The following is a 25611-nucleotide window of genomic DNA, read 5'->3' as shown; positions in this document are numbered from 1 at the left end:
CCCATAAACGGAATCAGTTCTGCAAGAATCATAAAGTAGATCAGCGATTATGCATGCAATTTACATAAAGTGCGATGGTCCGCTCTGGAACGTTGCAGAACTGCAAAGTGTTTTGTGACAAGCCCGAACAGAAAACTGTCGAACTTTCTTCTAAAACTTAGAAGAAAAGACGTTCGGTTGATGGTCGGTATTATTACAGGGCACAATCCATGCGGTCAACATTTGACCGCCATTGGTATAATTGAGGAGCCGATTTGGAAGAGGCTCGAAAAAATTTTATTGGTCTATATATTATACCAATGCTGCTATTAAAATTCCTGCGGATATTTGCTAAAAGCGAGCTATGACCTGGTGGACTTAATCATTAGCCAAAATATTGTCAATTTAGTTCGCCAAGACCTCAATTCGAACGTGATTTCTATGCTTAGTTTGAACTTCACTGGTTCTGAGGGAATGAATGGAAGCTTTGATCTGATGGATCTGATCTAGATGAATATTTATCAGCTTACAGTAGGATCGATGAAAAAATATTTCCTGGCAAGGGTGTGATATTTTTTGTAATGAACACCGAAATGATCTTTTTGTTGACTAGTAAACAATATTAAATAAATTTTTTAAATATGCATAGCGATGGAATTGGTATGGGCTAAGAAACCTTATGAGATATCGCAACAGTTGGTACGATCCCAATTTGAATCCAGCCATTTACTCTAACTTTACAGTTTTCCTCAAACAAATGAAGCTGAAAGCGAGCTCGCTCAAAATGGTCCTCGACATAGAAGTTCATGATAGATAAAGACAAACTTGACCCGACTTCAATTTCATATGTACGTACTTATATATGTAACTCAATTGATATTATTTTCTAAAACTACAAGTAAGCACTCACTGTGTGGTGGCGTGAGCGCCAGTGCTGAGGACATACCCGGAAATGGTAGCGGTGATCGTGGATGCGGTTGTCCATCAGGTGGATTGAAATGGGTGGGTAGACTCATCGGTGAGGTTGGCGTAAACTCTTTACTCAATCGATTCATACTTTCTTCCAGACGTTCGTGCGGTATGGGCCCACCTGGCGGTCCGAAAGGCGGTATACCCGGCATACCCATTTGCCCAAGTATACTATTCGCATAGGCGTTATGTTGCTCTTGAAATTCCCGTTGTTCTCGTTGCATTGCCTGATCACGTTCGCGTGACTGTTGATGTGAGACAGCGGCGGCTGCTGCGGCGGCCGCTATTGATAGATCCATCTGATGTTCCATGTGTTGAAAGGGATTCTCGCCATTTGCTGCAGCTGCCGCTGCGGCTGCCGCGGCTGCATGCATTTGCGCCTCTAGTGCATCCATTTTGCACTGATTCTCTGCTGCTGCGCTTACGGCACGATCGATCCGTAGATCGCGCAGGCTGGCCGTCGCAAAAGGGTGCATGTTATTCGATGAGTTGGGTGTGGATGAAGAGGATGGCTTATTCAGTTGTCGTATGTCTTTCAGCGACAATACAATGCGATTGTTATTATTGACTTTGTTGCTGTTATTGTTATTATTCGCAGAACTGCCATCAGTGTCGTTATTCGAGTGGCTGCCACTTATAGAATTTTGATCTTTTTTCGTTGTGCAGAGATCCTCCGGTCCCTCCGAGAGGTTGGACATCGATTTGCGGCGTAACTCATTGGTGGCGTTAATAAGCTCTTCAATATCTTCGGCTTCGGGTATTGGTTCATTCTCATTCTCATCTTCGTGTTCATTTTCGTTTTCAATTTCGTCTTCTGGCTCCTCATCTTCTATGTCCATTGAGTGTTGCGCGTTGAGTGCTTCTGGTGAAAGTGTTCCATCCATGCGTGAACTGTTGTGCTGTTCTTCACTCGATTGGTATGCATTTCCATTTTTTTCATGTGATTCATTGTTCTCGTGGTTGTCATTACCGTTGCCGCTATCGTCGCGACGAGTACCCTCATCCTCGTCCATCGACTCGGCTATTTCACTTTTGATCACAGTCTTCAAAGCTTCTAAGCGCTCCGCATGCGTTTTCTCTAATTGCTCATCTAGCGTCAAAGGCAGGGGTTGTGTTTGTGGTGGCTCTTCTATGGGCGCAGGCGTGGCTGGTTTGCTCGCCATATCAAGTGGTAGATCGCCTGAGCGACGACGAGGGCGCGCTTGCTTCCGTCTGGGCATGGGTGAAGTACAGATATCTGAATTGAAGGTCGTATCAAGCGGCAAATCCTGATCGCTTTCTATTTCCCGTTCAAAATCATGCTCGAATGTACGCTCGCGCTTACGTTTGCGTTCACGTTCGCGGCGCGCTGACGAGCCAAAGAGCCTCGATGGCAGTATCACCTTAGAGCCAGCGGTGACCATTGAAGGAGTTTCCTCATCGAAACTTGAACAACGCCCCAGCTCAGGTGACATTAGCGACGTATCGATCATGCCAAAGTCATCAGGTGACGCGGCTGGCGTCGGTGTATGCTCTGGCACCGAGCTCTCAACCAAACCGCGCACCTGCAATGACTCTCCCGCCTGTATGAGCGTCTGCAGACGTTCTTGTGGCACGCTGATCTCACCACGATACATAAAATCTACGATCGCCTGCACCACCCAGCCCTGAAAGTCCTTCAACACGATAACGGGATGCTTGCACGGCGTCTCCGCAAAAACGCGCTGAAAGAACGGCGAACACGCAGATAGCACCATTTTGTGTGCATGCAAACTAGTTTCGGCGCACACCAGCGTCACGTCCACCAATGTTTTGGTCTGTAGCAGTGCGTCAAAGGCGCGCAATATATGATTCTGATGATTATTCCAACGAAGGCTATAGTGATCTGGTACGATGTTATTGGTGACGGCGATGGCGGGCGTTGCGGAACTGGTGCCTGTAGCTGCAACAGCAGCCACTGCAGCGGCGGCCGCGGCAGCAACAGCTGCTGCTGCTGTTGTAGCGCTACTCGATGAAGGTGTGTGCTGAGCGGTACTCAACAATGAGCTGGCCATTGTGGTAGTCGTGAGCGTGGGCGCTGAGCTGGCGGCCATCAGCGTACAAGTCGTGTTTTCCATAGTACGTCCGTTGCTGCTACTGCTGTTGCTGCTGGTGTTGTTGTGGTGACTGCGCGCGGTGGTCATCATCATATTGAGCGGTGGTGTGGGCGGTGTATTCGGCGGTGTTGTAGTGGCAACTGTGACGCTGTCCATAGAAGTTGTCGTTGTGATCGACGCTGTGCTATGCGACTGTGACAACGACTGTTTGCGTCTCTTAACAACGTGCACCGGTTCCATTAGCATTCAGGTAGAAAATCAATGCTTTTTGACACGTGAAATTCGCTAATGTTGACGACTGGCGAATGGGGCGAAGTAGTGGTTATGGGTATGTCACGTGGCACACCCACACGTAACTGCCACACAACTCGAACAAAATCTAATGAGCCTCTTAGCTGTGATTGCCAGTACTGGTACTGGTGTTGATGTTGTTTGTGTTTTATTTGCGCTGTCTCTGTTTACTCTGCAGCTGACTTTCTATTGCTATTTCTGCTGTCTTGTCTACTAAGCGCCGCGTCGACTAAATTTGAATTTGAATCAGTCGCTGTGTCTGCAATGAGATAAAGACAAAAGATAAACATGAGCTGGATTTTTTTTTTCTTTTTTTGTCTTTTTTTTTTTTTTTAATAAAGCACGCGAAATGTAGCGTGCATGTATGTTTGTTTTTTATTTAAGAATTTTTTGGGTACACCTTCCCACGCTCCACACAACAATCCATAATACAATGCGGCAAATGCCTAAGGATACGCGCCGTGAAAAACACATATGTATGTACGTATTAGTATGTGTGTGTATGCGTGAGCGCCTTCTACACGTCTTAAAGTATTCATGACATATGCTATGTGTGATAATATGTTAATGAGTTTCAGCATATATCATTTTAATGTCTTCGTTTTGCTGTCACTGCCGAAAATTCGCAGCATTCCTTATTTAAGAATACCACCAAAACCGGCAGGTGAGCAAATTTTGTGCGGCATTATCGACTGTGAAATTCACCTACGTTGCTGGCAAACACTCTTTTGAAAATTTTCTTTGAAATATTCTACGACTTCTTGGCCTAACTACTGCAGAACAGAGTCCACAGTTGATGTAAATGGAGCAGTGATAGACTGGCCACCAGAAGATTTACAGCAGTCATAGAGTTTGCCTATGGGCCACGACTGTCAATTCTGTACGATTTCTGCTCTAGTTGAAGGTAGGAGATTTATAAACCCTTTCGCCGAGCGGCTCCTTCTATTTGTGCTGGGCGTCTTGATGTTTTTCCACAAACAGAGCAACCCACAGTTTTAAAAAGACTCCGAATGGCAAATGTTTTTTATGAGGAGCATTTTTGATGGCAGGAATTCAGTAGGAAGTTTGCCATGGACGCCGAGGGGCGACTGCCATTAGAAAACTATTTTCTATCATTTTGGTATTTCATGCACGGAGATTTCCAGCTTTGTATCCGAGGAATTATAGGGCCGCCGTAGTCGAATGGGTTGGTGCGTGAGTATTATTCGGCAGTGCCAGGATTCGACGAAGCATTGGACAAGAAACATCAAATGATAGAAAAAGTTGTTTCTAATAGCGGACACTCCCCGGCAGACAATAGCAAATTTTCAAGTGTATTTTATTATAAAAAACTATCTGTCGTTCGGAGTCCGCTTAAAACTGAACTGTAGGTCCTTGCATTTGTGGAAAACCATCAACACATCAAAAGACACAACATAAGTTGGAGAAGGAGCCCGCCGTTGCACCCAATAAAGAGCACCAATTATACATATATGTATACCTCCATCAGTCTTTCCAGTTTTTTTGAAGTTTTTCAGACACTGGCCCAAATGACCGTCGAGAGCTAAGCCAAACAATTTTTGCTTGAGTATTACCATAGGAATCACCTCTGCAAACATTTGCTAGAGTCTGAGTCACTTCCCAGGCGAGTCGGGAGTCTCTCTTCGACTCCACTGACGAGATCCACAACCAAACAACCTACTGGACGGACAGTTTGTAGAAGGACACTCTCTCCATCATGCTGAACTCTCGACCCCCGAATGCCGTTACTGTAGTACATCCACTACCCGTTGCAGGCGAAGAGCTTCAGTTGTCTCGTGCGGCCCGCATAACTTTGGCTAATTACGGTCTGAATATTGTAGTAGGATAAACTCATACCTATTCAGAACCGACCCCGACATAATCAATATATATCCGGCATATGAAGGCACACCGCACAACAGTAACCACCTGTACTGAAGGCTGTGCAACGAACAGCGGCACTCAGTTTGGCTCAGGCTATCGCACTGTCTCTGGCGCTGTAGTCTTTGTGATCAGTGGGGAGCTACCCGTCGACCTCATGACCGAGGAACAAATGGATGCGTGGGACTCCAAGAAGAAACACATCATCCCTAGCGTTTCAGAACGGAGATGCAAAACAATGCCTCGGTGGCAAAGCCGATGCAGCACTGAAGCGATTGGCAAATGTACGGCAAAACTTATTCCATCAAAAGGCAAATGGGTCCAAAGGAACTTCGGGGATACTTCCAGAGATACTTATACGGCATGGGCTAGCGATGCCAAAGTACCGAAAGTACTGGGAATGTTTAAATAAAACAAAACAAAGTTAAATTTGAGGCAAATTTTTATCTTCTTCAAAATATGACCCGTCTGAAGCAACAAACATGTGTCAACGTTTAGCACAGTTCTCCATGCACCCATGGTAGGCTGACAACGGATGGCCTTCAGCTCCTTCGTCGCAATCTCTTTGATCTCCTCTATCGACTGATATCTCTTTCCACGAAGTGGTAACTTCAACTTGGGAAACAAAAATAAGTCGCACGGTGGCATATCAGGTGAATACGGTGCTTACATGATGGTATTTACATGGTGTTTGGTCAAATAATCCAACACAATTTGGGCTCGGTGCGATCGCGCGTTATCATCATGCGAAATCCAAGAATTTTTTGCCCACATTTCCGGCCGTTTGCGACGTACAGCACCTTCCAAACGCTTCAAAACGGATAAATAATATTCTTCATTGACCCGATGGAAGATGCTCATGGTGCACTACGCCTTGTCAATCGAAGGAAATAGTCAACATCACCTTCCCGGTATTTTTGATCATAGGGTATGTTCTGATGAGGTGCAAAAACTGAATTTAAACGGCCGGATGTAAGCCAACAATGCTTAAATGTATGCTTAAAATCGCCAACCTGGAAAATGGAAAAACAAGTTTGCTATATACAAAGTGGCGGGTGGCACAAAATTTTTTGTCCACATTTCTGGCCGTTAGCGACTAACAACATCTCTCAAACGCTTCAAAGCAGATAAATAATATTCTTATGTCTCTTAAGTCCTACCAACATAAGAAAAAAAATATGGGCCGGTTCCTACGAGCCCGGTTCATTTAAATTAAACATTCCCGGTACTTTTTGATCAAAGGGTATACTGCGAAGCGCCGAGCTATAACGCTGAGCACACTTTTTTAGCTCTGACGGATGGCTCGCGGAAAGAGATGCTTTGAGGAATCAGATTTGGAACATCCCGCCGAAAAATATAATCAGCGAAATGCGTGAACGGCAGGAAAGTTGGAACGCTGTAAAGAGATACATCGAGAACGCACTACAGAAAAAAAGACAGATCTCGACACAGTGCAACAAAGCGAAGTCATACATATAGAGATGGACCCACCCGAAGTAATGCAAAAAGTCGTCCCGGGAGGGGTGTCTTCCGAGAAGAAGAGAAGCGATTGTTTTGGTGTCCCCACCATACGACGGACGCTGTAAGGGCGAAGGCATTTTGATGCCTTCTTAAACCCATTCACACGCATCTCTATCTGGACCCAACCTTTCGAAAAAGCATGCTTCCTGGGCCTACAGTTAGATGAGTTAAGATGACGATAGGTGATTACGCCGCACTAGCAGGGCCAAGCGAACTGCTACAACAACTTCAACAACCGTTGAAGGTCTACCTCTACTGCGCAGATACTTGAGTGATGAACTAGATCATCGCTATAGCTGAACATGAGACATCTAAGCGTCTGGGTAAGTAGTGAAAAATCTATAAACTCTTAAAACCCCTTCCCGAAGAGCAAGATAAAGCACACTTCTAATGGGTTAAGTCTTTCTTATTGAATATATACTTCTTTTTTTTGTCGTGAGAACTAGCAAGTACAACACCTAGGAAACATTAAGTCCGTTGTACTGCACTCGGGTTCCCTTTTTAACTTTCTTTAAATCTACCCAACCTCCGAAGAAATCTGAATAAATCTAGCCAAGGACTTAAGAGGGTCGCTACTTAACACATAAGTGCCAAATACCTTAAGCCTTATTCGAAAGCAGGCCGAGTAGACGCACAGAAAGTGGTCCGCCCTCTCATCCTCCTCTCCACATGCTGGGCAGAGTGCATTGTAAGAGATGTCTACCTTTTCCAAATGCTTCGCCCATAAAAAGTAGCCCGGCATCAGTCCAACCAATTGCCTACAATAGTCCCTTCTGCTTAGTGACAGAAGAATCTGCGACAACCGGTCGGACATGACAGGTAACATCAGTTTTGTCCATCTGCAGTCTCTCTCAGCCTGCCAAGCTCGCTTGTGGGTTGAAGTAATCCGTTTGCTACCCGTACTTTGATGGCTGCAAAAGGGAATGGGAGATCGAGCTCCCGCCTAAAGAAATTGGTCTCAGAGCCAACGCTAGCTAAAGAGTCGGAGGTCTTGTTACCCGCGATATCCGCGATACCCACGATACCCTGGAACCCATGTTAGCATCACGGTATTATGTCTACTGACATGGTTCAGCCTGGATTTACAGGCTCTTTCTTACTCGAGTAGCATTTTTGAAATTATTATTAACATAATAAGCGGCTGTTTCCATTGTAGTGCTCAGTGAAAAATAAGAATAACATCATGCGAGTACGAGTATACAAAAGTTGCAATCTCAGCTACGTGCCGCTGTGCATATCCTTCAGGATATTTGGCTAAGCACACTGTGTCTCATCGAGTTGCGGAGTTTTTTCGTTTGCCGCATTTTCAAATGAGTGGGGATGTACGTATGTAGGAAAAAAACACACACGCGCACACATACACATATATGTAGTAGCGAACAAACATGCACACACATTTAATGTGTGATAATAGCTGATGTATGCGCTTTATTTGGCTTTCTTGACTTTTTTCTCATACACGACACGACTGATGCGGAGTTTTTCTTAAGTTTCAGGTTTGAGATTTTACTCTGTTAAAAAATACATTTGCTGCTACTTGTATGCATAGCTGAGAGTATTTTTTTGTTTTGCCTCTTCTCCCTCTTGTTTTATGTAACTATTACGTATGTATGAATTAATTAGAATCAACGTGTCTATGCATGCGTGTATGACTTATTTCAAGCCAATGTTGGGTCTGTCTCCACACTCCCCCATTAGCAAAGGAGACAGTACGTAGCTGCGTGCTTCGTCACCGTCGTGATATGGATCCCTGTACGCGTTGTTGTTGTTGTTGCGCGTCGCTACCTTCGGTGCGTTCACCGTCGAGCAGCAGGATATGCAGGGATATGATTGAAATTAAAAAAGTTTCATACAGTTGATGAGCAAACTGAATGTTGCTTTAAATTCAAATTCTCATTTACTCACATCTTCTTACGCAGTCGAAGAATGGGTGGGAAAATATGGTGGCAAAAAATGGTGAAAAAATAAGAAAAAAAATTTAAGAAAACGTAAAATAAAATGTAAAAAGTGGTTTGCTTGGTACAAAGTAATGTTTTTGCCAAGTCGCGGTAAACATTTTTATTTGCCCACTTGAAAAAGCGGCAGTGGGAAAGAAAGTAAAAAATAAACTACGTGCAAAATTCTTCCTTGCTGGCTTCGGTGCAGTGAGAGAGTCGCGTCTAAGTCAGCTGTGACCCAGCCGCAAAGCCAGTGAAATGAGGAAAGTGTAAAAAAGTAGTTAAAAGAGGTAAATTGGTAGTCAAAACAAACAAGGAAATGCAAGTTAATAGGTATGTAGGAGGAACTTTTCAAAAAAACACAAAAAAAAGCTGCTAAGAGAAAGAATGCGTTTTAAGTAGTGCAGATTCTGCACCTTTGGAGTCCTTGCGCGACACGCATGTGAGGTTGCATGTGTGTGCAGTCATTTATTTTGCAACCATTATTTTTATTTAATTTTTCTTTTCAGTTTTTTCTTTTTGGAAAACCGCATTGAAGTAGTTCTACCACATCCTTACGCTTGGCTGCAACAATGTGCAATTAGGGAGCCCTTTAAGTTAAATGGATGCAAATATGGTAGTATTTCTTCCTTCTGCTATTACTGACTTAGTTCGCTATTCTGCTCTATCTACACATACATACGTATATGATATATGTACAAGGTGGCGCAAAATTAATCAACCGTCGTACGTCAATCATATTTGGCACTTGTCAACTAGGCATCTGCAGTATACAAAAGGAGCCCGTAAAGGTCAAAATAAAGATGCCCATCATTTAAAATAATTTTTTTATTTATTAATAGGACTATGAATAAGTTCGTGCGGTTTTTTTCGAAATTTGAAACTTTATTGACGTAAAATGGTTACAAATTTAATATTCAAAATATTGTCCATCGCTTACTACTACTTTTTCCCATCTTTCTGGCAATTCACGGATTCCCTTTGTGAAAAATTCGGTCGGTTTTGCCGCAATCCACGAATCGATCCATTTTTTGACTTCATCGTAATTACGGAAGTGCTGGTCAGCCAGGCCATGTTGCATCGATCGGAAGAGATAGTAATCGGATGGCGCAAGGTCTGGACTATACGGCGGGTGGGGTAGGACATCCCATTTGAGCGTTTCTAAGTATGTTTTGACCACTTGTGCAACATGTGGCCGAGCATTGTCATGTTGCAAAATAACTTTGTCGTGTCTATCGGCGTATTGCGGCCGTTTTTCTCGCAGTGCTCGGCTCAAACGCATCAATTGTCGTCGGTAGACATCCCCCGTAATCCTTTCATTCGGTTTCAGTAGCTCATAATACACAACACCCAGCTGGTCCCACCAGATACACAGCATAACCTTCAGGCCATGAATATTCTGCGCCGACGTCGATGTTGAAGCATGGCCAGGGTATCCATACGTTGCCCGACGTTTTGGATTGTCGTAATGGACCCACTTTTCATCGCCAGTCACAATTCGATGCAAAAAACCCTTTCTTTTGTGCCGTTGAAGCAGTTGTTCGCATGCCATAAAACGGCGTTCAACGTCTCTTGGCTTCAATTCATACGGCACCCAATGGCCTACCTTTCGGATCATTCCCATGGCTTTTAAACGTTTGGAAATGGTTGATTGATCAACTCCCAAAGTTTTTGCAACCTCTTCTTGCGTTTGAGCCGGATCTTGATCGAGCAATTCCTCCAATTCGGTATCCATGAACTTTGGCGCACCCTCGCGTTCTTCGTCTTCCAAGCCAAAATCACCACTTTTAAAGCGTGCAAACCACTTCTGGCACGTTCGCTCAGATAGAGCATGCTCACCATAAACTTTCACCAAGATACGATGACTTTCGGCTGCTTTTTTCTTCATATTAAAATAATGAAGAAGAATTCCCCGCAAAAACACATTATTTGGCACGAAATTCGACATTTTCAAGTGTGGTAAAAATATTGTTGTTTACGCTTCAAATAAAAAACTTATACTGACGTTTGTGCCTTACGACAGTAGCTCTCCAATGAATGTTTGGAAATGTGGATCGATGGAATAATAATCAAGTTACGCCATCTGTTGTAAAACCGCACGAACTTATAAATAGACCTATTAAAAAATTATTCCAAAACAAAATTGGATGATTGATTTTGCACCATATCGCAGTTTTTATATACATGTACTAAGCTAAATGGAGTCACAATCTTGGAGTAATCCTCGATAAAAAGCTCCTCTGGAAATCACACGTTGAAACAAATGCATTCAAAGCACTGACAACTTTCTGGCAGTGCAAAGGTGTCTTTAGGAAAACGTGCTGTCTTTCTCCTAGCAAGGTCCTATGGATCTACACGGCTATGATAAGACCCATTATCACCCATGCATTAGTGATCTGGATCAGTAGACTCTCTCTCGTGGGAGTCAGAGGGACCTTATCGAGACTACAACGCATTGTGGCCATCTATTGCACCGGAGCTTTTCCGACTACTTCGGGCCCGGTATTAGATACTCTGTCCGGCATTGGAAAACAGAGAGGGCATGGACTTCGATCCCTCGTCTCTGATCTTTTACAATAATGTTTCAAATAGCATCACCACGGTTGTTTTTGTTGTAGCGTCACCACAGTCAAACGCATTGGTTATGAACTGCCTCATGCCTTCATTTGCAGCTCAAGCAGTTCGCCTTTCATACTTTACAATGCTAGCAACTGGTATTTTTAACGAGACGGTGCCCTAGAGAATGTCAATTGCCATAATCTACAGCAGCATTATACCATTCCAGGAATTACTATAGAGGCTGATGCAGCATTATAACAGTTAACCCAGTTAATCCCCTGATGCACCTACATCGTTGTTATACCCGTTGACAAACTACCTCACAATGGACAGCTATACCATCGAGATGCTTTTCGAGTGTTTCGTGATGACTGACTTTTATATTGTATTATTTTTATATTATATTATTTAAACATATAAATACTAAGCGATATAATGATTACGTATACCGGCCAAGCAAAATTTACTGAAAATATCGTTTTTTTCAATTTTCTATGTCCTCTTTATAGGGGGAAAATAAAAAAAATATTCTGTAGAAGCCCATATATCTAATGATTACTGTAATTGCTTTAATTTTTTTTTTCGGTTTTGGTTTTTGAAAAGACCATTTATTTTAATTTTGTATAGGGGAAAATAATAAAAGGATCAATAGAATCCCATATATCCAATAATTGCTGTAATTGTTTCAATTTATTTTTGAAATTACAGTTTTTTTTTAATTTTTATGTGCTCTTTATAGTGAGGAAAATAATTTTTCTGAATTGTAATGTGTAATCATTACAACTGATTCCATTTTTTCTTTATAAAAATGTCTGCATGTACATGGGCCGCAAGCTAGTCTGAGATATTAAGGCCGAGAGACCAGCGACTGTGAGAGAGAACCATCGATATGTTTAAATAATCGCTGGTCAGACCCGGCGAATCCGAGATCTTTTGGTCGATTGTTTCTAATGTTACTGTAACTTAAGTACCACCTTGCATGACTGGCAATTTATTTAAGGGAGAAAACATCGATAACTATCGAGATGCTAGAACAATGGAGATAATCAACTAAGTGATCTCGCACTCGCCCATCTTCACTGACAATTTAAATAAGTTTAGTAATAAGCTGCTACATATATACTACAAAAACAAAAATACTAGCGATGATGTACTATATATTTATAAAAGAGTTCGCTCACCAAATGACCAGCCTCAGACTGCACTTCAGTTTTAGGATGGGCATCTCCCTTCAAATTTAAATGGAATCAATTCACAAGAAGAACTTAAAGCCATTGACAGCAACAATTCATCACTGAGAAGTAAAATTTGCACCTTTCTTCTCGGTATAATACACCTCAAGAGCAAGCAGTTATGATTTCCTCAGTTGTGGTTTCAACGGAAAGTGCGCTCTGCGATTGAATTTCTCTTAAATACTTGTTAGTGTTTTCACTTCAATATTTATCACATACATATGCAAATGCTTATCCTAAAAACAACAGGTACTACATTCACACATACAATATATAGTCAAAGCGCATTCAACAGGGAGAGAACTGATTTCGGCGATTCTCTCTTTTGAACTGTGACTGAAATGCAAAGTTTTAAGTCTTTATAAATTGTAAGTTTAAATTTTTCCATTTCCATTTTAAATTATGTGCTGCGCGATTTAAAACAATCAAAATGAAAAGGGCACTAAACTTGCGTGTTATTTTGAACCTCCTCATTGTCAAGGAACAGCAGACGCCGTAGCCGAATGGGTTGGTGCGTGAGTAGGATCAAGAGCAAACATCAAGGCGAACACCACAAAAATGAGGAGGAGCGCGGCAAACACCAAGCACAGGGTGTAAGCGCCAATTATAAATAAAATAAAATAATAACAAATAAAAGAATAATATTAATAAAAAAATAAAATAACGATAAATAAAATAAAATAATAATAAATAAAAGAAAGTAATAATAAATAAAAAAAAAATAATAATAAATAAAAGAAAATAATAATAAGTAAAATAAAATAATAATAAATAAAAGAATAGAATCCACAAGGCTCCAGAAGAAGAGGACGACCACGAACAACTTGGATGCGATCAACACATGCGGAATACCAATCAAGATGTTCCTGGCATGAAATTCGAAAAATTGCACAAGATCGCTCACGTTGGTCTGAGTTTGTCTCCGCCCTATGCTCTGAATAAGAGCGGTATTTCTTCATATAACTATATAAATAATTTCATGTACAAACTATTTATTGTTAATTTGGCAAGAAATATCAAGGAATAAAAAAAAAAAAAATAAATAAAATAAAATAATAATAAATAAAAGATAATAATAATAAATAGAAGAAAATAATGATAAATAAAAGGAAATAATAATAAATGAAAATAAATAATAAAAAAAATCGTTTATACAAATATAATACTAAAAAAAATATATACGGTAGACGCTCACAAATTAGAACTCTTAGTAATTAGAATTTCCAGAAATTAGAATCAACTTTTTGAATACATTACATTTTTTTGTTGCAAAATAGATATAAAAAGGGGAATCCCCAATTTATTCATGTTACGCTCGGTAGTCATTGGATTTTCGTCGCTATCTGTACAGTTTTTGTTAGTTTTTGTTTGAAATTCGATTCGCGTGCACGTGTTTCGGCATTGTTTGCTTAAAAGTAAAAGTCGTTCGTTGAAATGCCAAATAAACGTAAGAAAAATACTTTGTCTTTGGAAACCAAAGTGCAGATCTTGGAAAAGCTTGACCAAGGTATTCAATGGAAGCGGTTAGCCCTAGAATTTGATGTGGCGCCATCTGCAATCACCTATATAAAATCTATGAAATCATCAATTTTAAGCGCTGTTTCTAATACCTATCATAAGGCTAACAAAAAATCATTGCATATCGCTGAATATCCAAAAATGGAAGCAAGTCTTTATGAGTGGTTTTTAAATCAACGCGAAAAAAAGTGTACATTAACTGGGCCAATACTAAAGGAGAAAGCCAAACAAATATTCAAAGTGGAATATCCCGATAAAGATGAAAGTACATTTAGCGCAAGTTATGGATGGTTTAGCAAATTTAAAAAACGACACGGAATACGTTTTTTAAAAATTTGTGGCGAGATTCTCTCTAGTGATGTTGCTTCAGTCACCCCGTTTATTCACAGATTTCCTGCAAAAGTCGATGAGATGGGGCTAATGGAGTCACAAATATATAATGTAGATGAAACCGGATTATTTTACCGTTGTTTACCTGACAAAACATACGTCTCTCTTTTCGAGAAAACCGCCCCCGGGTATAAAATCCAGAAGGAACGAATTTCAGTGTTACTTGGTGTAAATGCTGATGGATCACATAAATTAATGCCATTAGTAATTGGAAAAGCAAAAAAACCAAGAAGTTTCCAAGGATTCAATAATCCACTCCATTACAACTTTTCAAGAAATGATTGGATGACATCTCGGATTTTTCATGATTGGTTTCACAAGATATTTATTCATGAGGTAAGAAAAAACATTGTTTTTAGGTTCAGTACTTCCAAAATATTTTCAATTCACAGGAGATTCGTTTCTCTCAGGAAAATAATTTGCCTCCGAAGGCAATTCTGCTAATTGACAACTGCTCTGCTCATGCACCAATTGAGAAACTTCAAAGCGACGATGGAAATATAATTGCATTTTTCTTTCCACCAAATGTAACAGCATCTTTACAACCAATGGATCAGAATCCTATTAAGTTAACCAAGCTAAACTACAGAAGTATGCTTCTTTCTCAATTAATAACATTAGCATACCAGAAATTGAAATATGGAACAATGATGTGCTTGATGACGACCCTGCACATGATCTCAATAGCGATGATGAGTCTTCAGGTAGCAGCGAATTTGATGACCGGGAGGTCTTACCAGTTGTCTCTACTTCTACAGCCATTGAAAGCGTCAATAATTTAATAAAATGGTGTACTTATAGTGAATCGTTTTCCGCAAAGCACACAAGCAATCTGCTAGCTCTTCGCAATGAGATTGTTATTGCAGAAACAAATAAAAGGAAGAAGCAAACAGCAATCAGACTACATGCCTGCAAATTAGTTACGAAGTTTTTGATTAATTTTTGGCTGTTTTAATGTATATTTATCGATCTCTTATGTATTTTTGATAAAAAAAAAATATATTTACTGTAATTGGAGTTTTTGTTTTTTGGACCTTTTTTTGACTTAGCGCATAAATACATATATGTATATTGGATTGTTACCTTATGTTTTCTCGTTTTTATGAATACAATTTAGTAAGACAAAATTTCATTGTAGTTTTTCAATGCAAATTGACTTAAATTTTAAGATTTTATTGAAATAAAAAAACGTCCAGGAATTAGAATTTTTCAGAAATTAGAATCACCCTAAAAACAAAGTGGTTCTAATTTGTGAGCGTCTACTGTAATCATAATAAAAAATAAATATGTAAATAATTGCAAAGGCAATCTCTATTCTATCCTATATTTTTCCTTCTGTTACTTCTCTCCTTTTCTCCTTGACTATCCACCCTTCCACTTTTCAGAGCTTTAAAGACAATGGGTTTTTTTAGGTTTTAGGAGCTACCGAATTTCCTGGTGGTTCTTGGCTCGACTTTCCATATTTCAATATACGTTTCAGAGGTTTTATTGCAAAACTAACCGTTCAATACAGCAGCGAACTTTTTGTTGTTACGTGCGAAAGCAGTAGAGAAAACTGGCATGCGTGCCTATGAAATGACCAACTATTTTTCAAAGTAACGGTATAATACTTGTGTGCAAACTCTCTCGATAAACAGAATTTCGAATTTTCTTCAATATAAAGCGCATGCAGTCTTTTACATAGAATGAAATGCTCAACACCTCAGCGAAAAAAAGATCTTAAAAATCAACGAAAGTTTTTAGCCTTTTATTATTTTAATATTGAATGGGCTACGAAACCGCATACCCAGAATTGAAAAGTGGGAGCTTTTCTTGTTTTTTATTTATTTTTTTTAAATTGGTTTTTGTTTTTATTTGTTAAATTTTTGTGAATTTCGCAAAAAGTGTGAAGCCTTGAGTTATATATATTAGTTTTTGCTGTAGAAAAACAAAAATTATAGCCAAAAATAGTTAATACTATCTTATTATTTATTAATAATCGCGCTCCTGTTAATATTTTAAACACTCAAACAAATTTTAGAAATTTTTGTCATAATAAATTTTTTTATAATAATACATGCGACTTAAATTTTTATCAACAACACTCACACTTTTCGGCATCCAATGAAATTAATTTTCCGAAATGCAGTTACACTGTTACAATTCCTGTTGATTTCAAAAAATGTTGTGCTGCGTGCTATAGATGTCCTCTTAATAGCACTTTTTGATTGTTCACATCAAACCCATTCGCACTTCACAAACTTTATATTTATATTTTCATATTTTTATTGCACCATTTATTGTAAATGTATTCCTTCGATATCACATTTTATTATTATTATTTTTTGTTTGTTCTTAAACAAATTCCATTACATTCTTTCAATTCATTTGGCACTGAGAAATAAACAAATCATCTACTCATATATTTTTAAATAAGCATCCACGGAAATATTTACACACATGGAGCACATGTGTATGCGCAAACGCGATGTTAGTTTGGCACTAAGCGAACATATCGTAAAGCGTACTGCGCTCTCGGTAGCACTGGCGACTGACTAATTATGACAAGTGGTGGCCGCAAACAAACACAAACAATTATTTCAATGGAACAGCGCATGTAGCATCCTTAAGGCTTGAGCAGTCATAATAAATATGATGAATGGCAACAATCACATATGTATGTGTCTATATATAAACACATATGATGCACACGAGCGAACGGATATACCGAAGAAGCAGCAAAGAGCGGAAAAAATGCGAGTGCGAAGGGGAAATGAGTCAGAAGTGGGGAATTTCGGCTACCTGCCTGTCATTGATTACACAGGTCAAATAATCAGTGTGTGCGTGCGTGAGTATGCATGTGAGTTCGCAAGTGCATTGTAGGCGGTGCTATGCATATATTTTGAGTATTTATATTGTTTGAATATTTCATGCATTTGATTGTGTTATTTGTTATTGTTTCCCCTTGTCTCGCTGTTGCTCCGTTGTAGGTACAAAAAGGTACTAGTAATTTTAGCTCTCGCAGCAGTAGTCGATATGCACACATAGCGTGTGACAGGTCATGTGAACGTCTCTTTTCAACAGCTCGAGCATTTTTTAAGTGCATCTTTGTAACCGATGCCCATGTGTGGCTTTGTGTTTGCGCTGCTAACCAACTTTAAGTCGAAGCGGTAAATGCTAGTCCTATTTTAATTGTAGGTAGAAAAGTAATTAAGCGCTGTCCTTCACGCATGCACTTATACGCATATTAGGGATGACAATAGTGGGAAGCCGTAGAGTCGGGAGTTCGATATTTTTAAGTACCGAAATTTCGGGATTGTCGGGATTTCTAATTTCTTTCGGTATTTTTAAGTACCGAAATTTCGGGCTTTATAATTTGTTTCGGTATTTTTAAGTACCGAGATTTCGGGACTGCGGGGATTTGTAATTTCTTACGCAGCATATGGTGAAAAGCTAAATTAACTTCAACTTTTCATCAAATATGGCGATGTTTGAATGTTTTTTATGGTTGGTACAGACATACATTCTGTCAAAAAAATATCGGGAATATCGCGTTACACATATGCCAAAATTTTTTTGCTGGAATATTGGTACAAGTGTCCTCTATAGTGTCGCAAAGTTTGCGTGATCTGTCAATTAGTTTGTTTTTGGCATTTAATTATAGCAAAAACAACAAAGAACTTGTTTTAAATTTTGTTGTTTGAACGGGATTTCGTGTGCCGAATCGTTGAAAGTGTTGCAGAAAGCCTATGGCGAGTGTGCTTTATAAAAAAACTCGGGTCTACGAGTGGTATAAGGCTTTTGCAGAGGGCCGAGAAGTCGTAGAAGATTTGCCCCGATCTGGTCGCCCATCAACGTCTTCAACGGATGAAAACGTCGACAAAGTCAAGGAAATGGTGCTGGAAAACCATCATTTAAGTTTGAGGAAGGTGGCTCGTGACCTTAGCTTGTCTCACGAATCAATTCGCAACATTTTGCATCACCAATTGGGCATGAGATGAGACGCGTGGCTAATCGACTCGTTCCAAGAGAGTTGAATTTCGTTCAAAAAATGCATGGGAAGAAGGTGGCTGAAGACATACATATTTAAGCAAGTGAATTCGGACCCAACGTTTATACAGCGCATCATCGCATCATAATAGGCGATAAGACGTGGGTATATGAGTATGTAAACCAGTCAACAGGCGGCTGAATGGCGCTATCCACATGAGCCGAAACCCAAAAAACCACGTGAAAGTCATGCTACTCTTTTTCTTTGATTCTCATGGTGTTGAGCACTCCGAACTCATTCCAAATGGTTCTATGGTAAATAAAAAATATTATGTGGAAGTTATGCCGCGTTTGAGGGAACGGCCCAATTTTTGGAAAGAAAATTCATGGAACTTGCACCATGATAACGCACCGTCTCACAAACCTCATATTGTGAGCACTTTTTTGACAAAAACCTCGACATATAATCGAACAACCCCCGCATTTATCGGATTTAGTGCCGTGTGTCTTTTTCTTTTTCCCAAAACTTAAATTGTCACTCCGCGGACGCCACTGTGAGTCGATAGAGGCCATTAAGGAGAATTCGCTGAAGGAGCTGCATAAGATCTCTTCAAACGCGTTTAAAATGTGGTTTGATGACTGAACTAATCGTTGGCATATGTGTATTGCTTCGAATGGAGCCTATTTTGAAGGTGACAAAATAAATGTTGATGATTAAACAATTATTTTACGTTTTATTGAACAATTCCCGGTACTTTTGTGACAGAATGTGCAAGCGTTTGTTTACACTGTCAGTACCTCTTGAGTGATCTTTTTTTCGACTTTATCGGGTATTATTAAATATGTATTTAACCATTTGAGTATAGTTTTTTTTTGTTGCAAATGGAATAAAAAAATCAAATTTAAAACCCATTTATTTTTCGGTAGAAGGCTTCTCAAGCAGTATTTCTGCACTTTTTCGAATTAAGTTGTTGCAAAATAATGAATATCTAAACTCCAGGACTAGTCCCGAAATGTGGGTATCAAGAAAAATGATCCCGAAAATTCCGGCCTCGTAAAAATTGTTATGCCTAAGGTATGCGTTGTGTGTTTATGCTTCGCGGAAGTCTGCTTATAATATTTTAAATAAACCATACCGAGGATAATGCACTCACAACACACATTCATACATACATACATACATGCATATGCACATATCTTTCGCAGAATTGTGGTGCCATATTTTAAAGTAATTTTAAGGCCTTTGCTTGTTTTCAGGTGATTTGGTGTGACACCAGTCCTTGACATGCACATACGTGTCACATACCTATACATATATATATAAGTACAAGGATATATAAGTTCAAGTATATGTATGTCTATTAGTACAAGTGCATGCGTGTATGCATATTTATTTACTTGCGTATGGGCATCAATAGGCCGCCTGGTGCATTGATGGCTCGAAGTAAGACACCTTGAACTCTTTGGAAACAAATTTAAATATTTTTCATGCTTGCAAATATAGTAGGGCGGAAACTGTCTTCAAAAATTGAATTATCCATTTTAGGCAGAAGAGATATTCGAAGTTTTAACACTTTGTTGTTAGAAATATTCTTCTTTGACCTTAACCACGGATTTTTTTTTTCAATCGGACTGCTTAAGATGATTTCGTAAAGCATAAAGAACACAAAATTTTCCAATGATTTTAAAGCAGTTTTACTTGGAATGACTAAAAGATGATTGAAGACTCACAAAATGGCTGAAGATGAAGTAATAACTTAAGTATTTTTTAATTTTAGCAAATATTTTATTGTAGTAGCCACCGCCATAGCTGAATGGGTTGTTGCGCGCCTCAGGCCAACTTTTTGTGTACATAACCGTCCTACAGATGAGGCCCATTTTTGGTTTAAATGGCTACGTCAATAAGCAAAACTGCCATATTTGGGCTGAAGGTCAACTCGAAGCCATTCAAGAACAGCCATTAATTACAACCAATGGAAAACAACCGTTTGGTGCGGTCTAAGAGCATGAGGAACCATCGGTACATATTTCTTCAAAGGCGAGGCGTTAATGTAATGAATGCTGGAAATTGAAGCCCGTGATCTCCACAACATTTAATTCCAACAAGACTGCGCTGCTTGCCATGCAGCCCATGAAACAATGGATTTACTGAATCTCTCGTCTCGGACCAGTGGATTGGCCACCAAGATCGTGTGATATCACACATTTAGACTTTTGTTTGTGGGGGTATGTAAAGTCTTAATACTCTGCAGATTAACCAGCTTCAATTGAGGCATTGGCAGCCAACATTACTACAGTTATTCGCGATATACCTACCGAAGTCCTCCAGCGAGTTTTTGAAATTGTTAATTTGGGGCATATGGATGGCCGAATTACGGCGCAGTTGCGGCCAATATTTGAAATGAATTATCTTTAAAAAACAAATGCCATGAATGGTTCTATACAAAAATTGTCCGGATTGTCCAATCAATTTGAATTTTCGTTGTTTTTTTTTGTAAGTTTAATTCCGTTACCTCTAAATTGATCACCCTTTATTTAAGATCAACCTGACCGCTATACCTTGGCGATTTAGTTCGTTAAGGTTTTGTAATATAAATAATTTGAACCCTTCCACTTTAGCAGTTAACTCCTTCTGGCCATGTGTGGACCGGAGGCGCTCGGGCGAGCCTCTGAGGCTGACAAAATATCAGCTCTCTAATCTCGTGGGCTCTCACAGGTCACAATGCGGGAGGAACGCATGCTGTGAGACTTGGAATCGCCTCGAGTCCTTTCTGCGCCGGATGTATGGAGGATAAGGTGGAATTATCTCAGCACCTTCTCCTTAGCTGCCCTGCTCCGGCGGGGCTAAGATCTAGGCATCTTGGCTCCTACTTTTTTGCCACGCCTGCTGATAAAGTATGCGTTGACATTAAAAATCTGATGAATTTCATCAGCAGCATTAAGCGGTCGACGCAAATATAGTCATCGTTCGTAATCCACACGCTCCTAACCATCCCAGCACCATCTCTCCCCGCCCTCTCCCCGCCCTCTCCCTGTATCCCATCGGTCTTTCTCTCCCGCTTCACCCCTCCGTAATGGCATCACAAAGGACGAATCAATCTTCGTCCAAGTGTGCCCATTCCCTGGGCAACCATATCAACCTAACATAACCTAACTTTAGCAATTGATATGTGAACATAAAGTTACTTGTGGACTATTGGCCATAAAATGCAAAACACTGTCGCCAGGAATTTTATCTTTCCGTGACGAGACTTGAGCATATCGACCATAGCCGTGCATAAACTTCGTAAAATTATTGATCACTTCTTCGCGAATTCATGTTTTCCAATAGAGTGGAAAAAGGCAATCATTATAACTCTAGCCAAAAAGAGCAATGCTACTATCCACCTATAAATATTTTTCCAGTTTTTTCAAAGTAATTTGAAAATAATTTATTGTTCCCATTGGCGTCTGGGGTTTGAACTAATCTTAGCTATTGTGATAACTGTTCTACGGCTTTGTTAAAAATACTTGATGACATAAGAACACAGTTTGACAACGATGATTTTTCTCTTCCTTGATTTCTGCATTTCTCTAAGACATTTGATTCAGTAAATCATGACTTTCGTTACAAAAATCTTAAGCACTTTTAGCAGGGCGTAACGGAAAGAATACATAAAAGAGTGTTCCTTCAACTGAAGAAGGAACTGCTGGCTTTGGACAACAGCATAAAGCCAATCATTCATAACGACGCGGCGAACATAAATGGAAAGTCGACGCGGTACGATAACCACACATATTGTATAAATACTATGTAATCTGAGGAGACGAGCCTGCTGGCAAAATGCTTATGGAGTGGTATGGTGATTCTCTTGAAATGGGGAAAATAGAATTTTCAAAGCTTTTAGTCAAGTCAAGTGTTAAAGGAAAACGAACAAAATCAAGTAGTAGTAATACTTTTTTAAGGGATTAGGGGTAGTTAGAATTTTCAAAAAATAGATTTTTTTTTGCATTTTCTTACAGAATAATATAGCATCTTAAAAATATTGTGTGAAAATTTGACATTTTGAATTCGACAAATGCTTTTCGAGTTATTCAACAATTAAGAAAGGCCGCTCGGGCGCTCCGGAGCGTTTTTTTTTTAATTTTTAAAAATTTTTAATTTTTTTCTCAAAACTATGTTTTTTAAATTGGTGATCACTTTAACTTAAAAATCACTTGGTAGATTTCAATAAAATTTATTCTCCTTTTAAAACATAAAAAACTCGTGCCTGATCGAGGGATTTTTTGTTTTAATTTCGATTTTGTTTTTAAACAATTAATTGTCGGTTTTTTTTCTCAAAAATCTGGAAAACATTTCCTGAGGAGGCCATATTGTTAATTAGAAAAAAAGCTTCGATCGGGCACAAGATTGTCTATTAATAAAACTAATTTTTTTTTTCCGATTGATTTTAAATGAGTCTCTAAATACTTGTGATGATCACCGCAAGGGACTTCTGGCGAAACGAGCTCCACACAAACAGCGATAACGTTTAGAACTATTATTGGGAGGTTGAATTAGTTTTAAAGGTGACACACAGATGGCGCTATTTATCACTTTATCGCGTTGGCAATACTGAATATATATTCATGACAAAGCCTCATCCCTAGGCTTTGTTTATCAGTAGATATCTGTCATTTCGCTGAAGTATAAACAACGCAGTGTTTTCGTGCTCCGAGTATGTCAACTTTCGTGCCGTCGAAACGCAATTTGCGGGAAGCTTTGCTTTTCTGCTTCAATTTGAAAACAAATACAGCCCAATCCCGTGAATTGCTGCAGGAGGCCTACCCAGACCATACTCCGTCGATTTCAACATATGAGTACTGGTTTCAACGATTCAAAAGTTGTGATTTTCACACCGAAGACAAGGAGCGTCTTGGCCAGCCCAAAAAGTTCGAGGACGCGGAATTGGGGGAATTGGTAAACGAGGACTCGTGCCAAACCCAAGAAGAGCTTGCTGAATCATTGGGCGTTGATAAATCAACCGTTTGCAAGCGTCTAAAAGCGATGGGAATGATCCAAAAGCAAGGACATTGGGTCCCGTACGAGTTGAAGCTGCGCGACGTCGAACGGCGATTTTTTACGTGCGAATTGCTGATCGAGCGACAAAATCGGAAGGGTTTTTTGCATCGGGTGGTGACTGGCGACGAAAAATGGATCCACTACGATAACCCAAAACGCAAAAAATCATGGGGTTTGCCCGGCCACGCATCAACGTCGACGGCCAAGCAGAATATTCACGGCAAGAAAATCATGCTCTGCATTTGGTGGGATCAGGTCGGCGTCGTATATTTTGAGCTGCTCCAACCGGGCGAAACAATCACGGGGGATCGTTACCGACTGCAATTGATGCGTTTAAGCCAAGCATTGAAAGATAAACAGCCGGAAACGGTAAAAAGGCACGACAAGGTTATTTTGCAACATGACAACGCTCGGCCGCATGTTGCTCAACCTGTCAAAAAATACCTTGGAACGCTTGGCTGGGAAGTGTTACCCCACCCGCCGTATAGTCCAGACATAGCTCCCTCCGATTATCATTTGTTCCGGCATATGAGTCTCGATTTGGCGGACCAGCGGTTCTCCTTGTACGAGGCTACCAAAATATGGGTTGAGTCATGGATAGCCAAGCAGCGGCCAGAATTTTGGAGAAATGGCATCCGGAAATTGCCCGAAAGATGGGCGAAAGTTGTAGCTAGCGATGGCCAATACTTCAAATAAAAAATTTTGTACCGTTTTTTCACAATAAAGCCCCAAATCTTCGAAAAAAACCTTTAAAACTAATTCAACCTCCCAATATGTTATTTTTTTGAAATTGTACTAAAGTCAAGTAGAAACATGATGCATTAACGCTATGTTTTTATTTTTGAAAAATAAAGCAGTTGACTAGCAAAAAAAAAAAAAATATTGAAAATCATAATTTTTCCCGGCCTCTGACTACGCCTAAGCCCTTAAATGTTCTTTCGTATAATGTTACAAATCTAAGTAGTAAACTTAAGTTCAATGAATTTTTTAACTGTGTTAAGTCTTCTGATTTGTTTTTTTCCTTTTGAGACTCATATCATCGCTGAAGACTGACTGGCAAACATTATTACACCTTTTTATTTCAACTGCACTGGATTGGTGCTTCTAAAAGGAAAAAGGAAAAAAAGCTGTTCGGGCCTTTTTGTTTATATATATTAAAAATGTTTAAAACCTTGTTATAACCCAAAGCTTAGCGTGGTTAATACGGATATTATTTTTTCAATCAATTTTTTTACCGCTACTGGAAATATGGGAATGTCCCAATATAAATAGTTAATGAATACAAATACTTAGGAATTACACTTAACTAAAACCTCACGTTTTCTAAACATCTACATAAGAAGCTAACAGATGCCACAACTGCCATAAACGCCACATGGTTAAAATATAATAATAATCCAAGGATAAATAGATACCTTAAAGAAACTGAAAGTCTTTGAACCAACGCAACCTTGGCGTGCGCTTCACTTTGGTGAAAAATTTTTGATATAGTGAAAGGGATAATTCTCTTAGGGGGTCGCAACTATTATGCGTTATTCAAATATAAGTATATCTGATGGTGCTAAATACAGGGACTTTATTGTAAAAGGATTTTCTTAAATTGGCTACCACATTTTTGTTATTTGTATGGCCCACAATCTACTAAGGTATTGCCATAATTGCTTTTATTTATCACTGTATTCTAAATACTACAAAATAAATAAAATGATACACGGCCATCAGCTGTCTGTTAGTTGGCTAATCGACAGTCCAGAATATTGTTTACAAGCACGAGAAAGCAGTTTGCCGAGAGCAAACGCAAAACAAGAAAATCAGTAATGGATTTCAAACGTAATAGTGTGATTGCATTATATTTGGCTGGAAAATCACAACGAGTGATTGTTCGTAATCTCGAGCACCTTAAAGTAAGTAAGGCGAAATCAAATGGCGAAAGAACCGAAGATATCTGACTGTAGCATCCGCAGCATACTGAAAAATGATCTCAAAGTCAAGCCTTACAAGATCCAAAAGGCGCATAAACTCACACCAAAGCAGCATTAAATCAGACTTCGCTTGGCCTAAAGCGGTTAATTTCCGAACATTGAGTTTTCTGCTCATATGAGAATTTGAGTCATCGATTGGCCACCAGGAGGCAGCACCCGCCATAGGTAATGGTTTGGGCCGCTGTAGCCGCATATGGACGTTCTCCAATCATTTTCAGCGCGCCTAGCGTCAATGCGAAATATCATCGGGAAAGTATTCTGGAAGTT

The 25611-nt window shown here is 39.7% G+C and overlaps 1 protein-coding gene across 3 annotated transcripts in view; it reads right to left on the bottom strand.

Moving 5' to 3' along the window:
• LOC128868502 (protein jim lovell) overlaps nt 1-16940 on the bottom strand; it is a 57003-nt gene extending 40063 nt beyond the window's left edge. Inside the window, exons 1-2 of one of the 3 annotated variants that reach the window (XM_054110664.1) lie at nt 16441-16940; nt 890-3573 (exon numbers count right to left, since the gene is read on the bottom strand). In XM_054110664.1, coding sequence (XP_053966639.1) covers nt 890-3269 — 2380 coding nt within the window. In that variant the 5' untranslated portion in view covers nt 3270-3573; nt 16441-16940. Of the gene's footprint in view, nt 1-889; nt 3574-12393; nt 13005-16440 lie in introns of those variants that run through there. The other 2 variants (XM_054110666.1, XM_054110665.1) reach the window with 2 other exon arrangements.
• Between the last annotated feature and the right edge of the window lie 8671 nt (nt 16941-25611).

This window comes from Anastrepha ludens, chromosome 6 (assembly GCF_028408465.1).
Source record: "Anastrepha ludens isolate Willacy chromosome 6, idAnaLude1.1, whole genome shotgun sequence".
Taxonomy (NCBI): Eukaryota; Metazoa; Arthropoda; class Insecta; order Diptera; family Tephritidae; genus Anastrepha; species Anastrepha ludens.
Note: the sequence above shows the minus strand (reverse complement) of the source record. Positions and strands in the feature narration are given on the sequence as shown.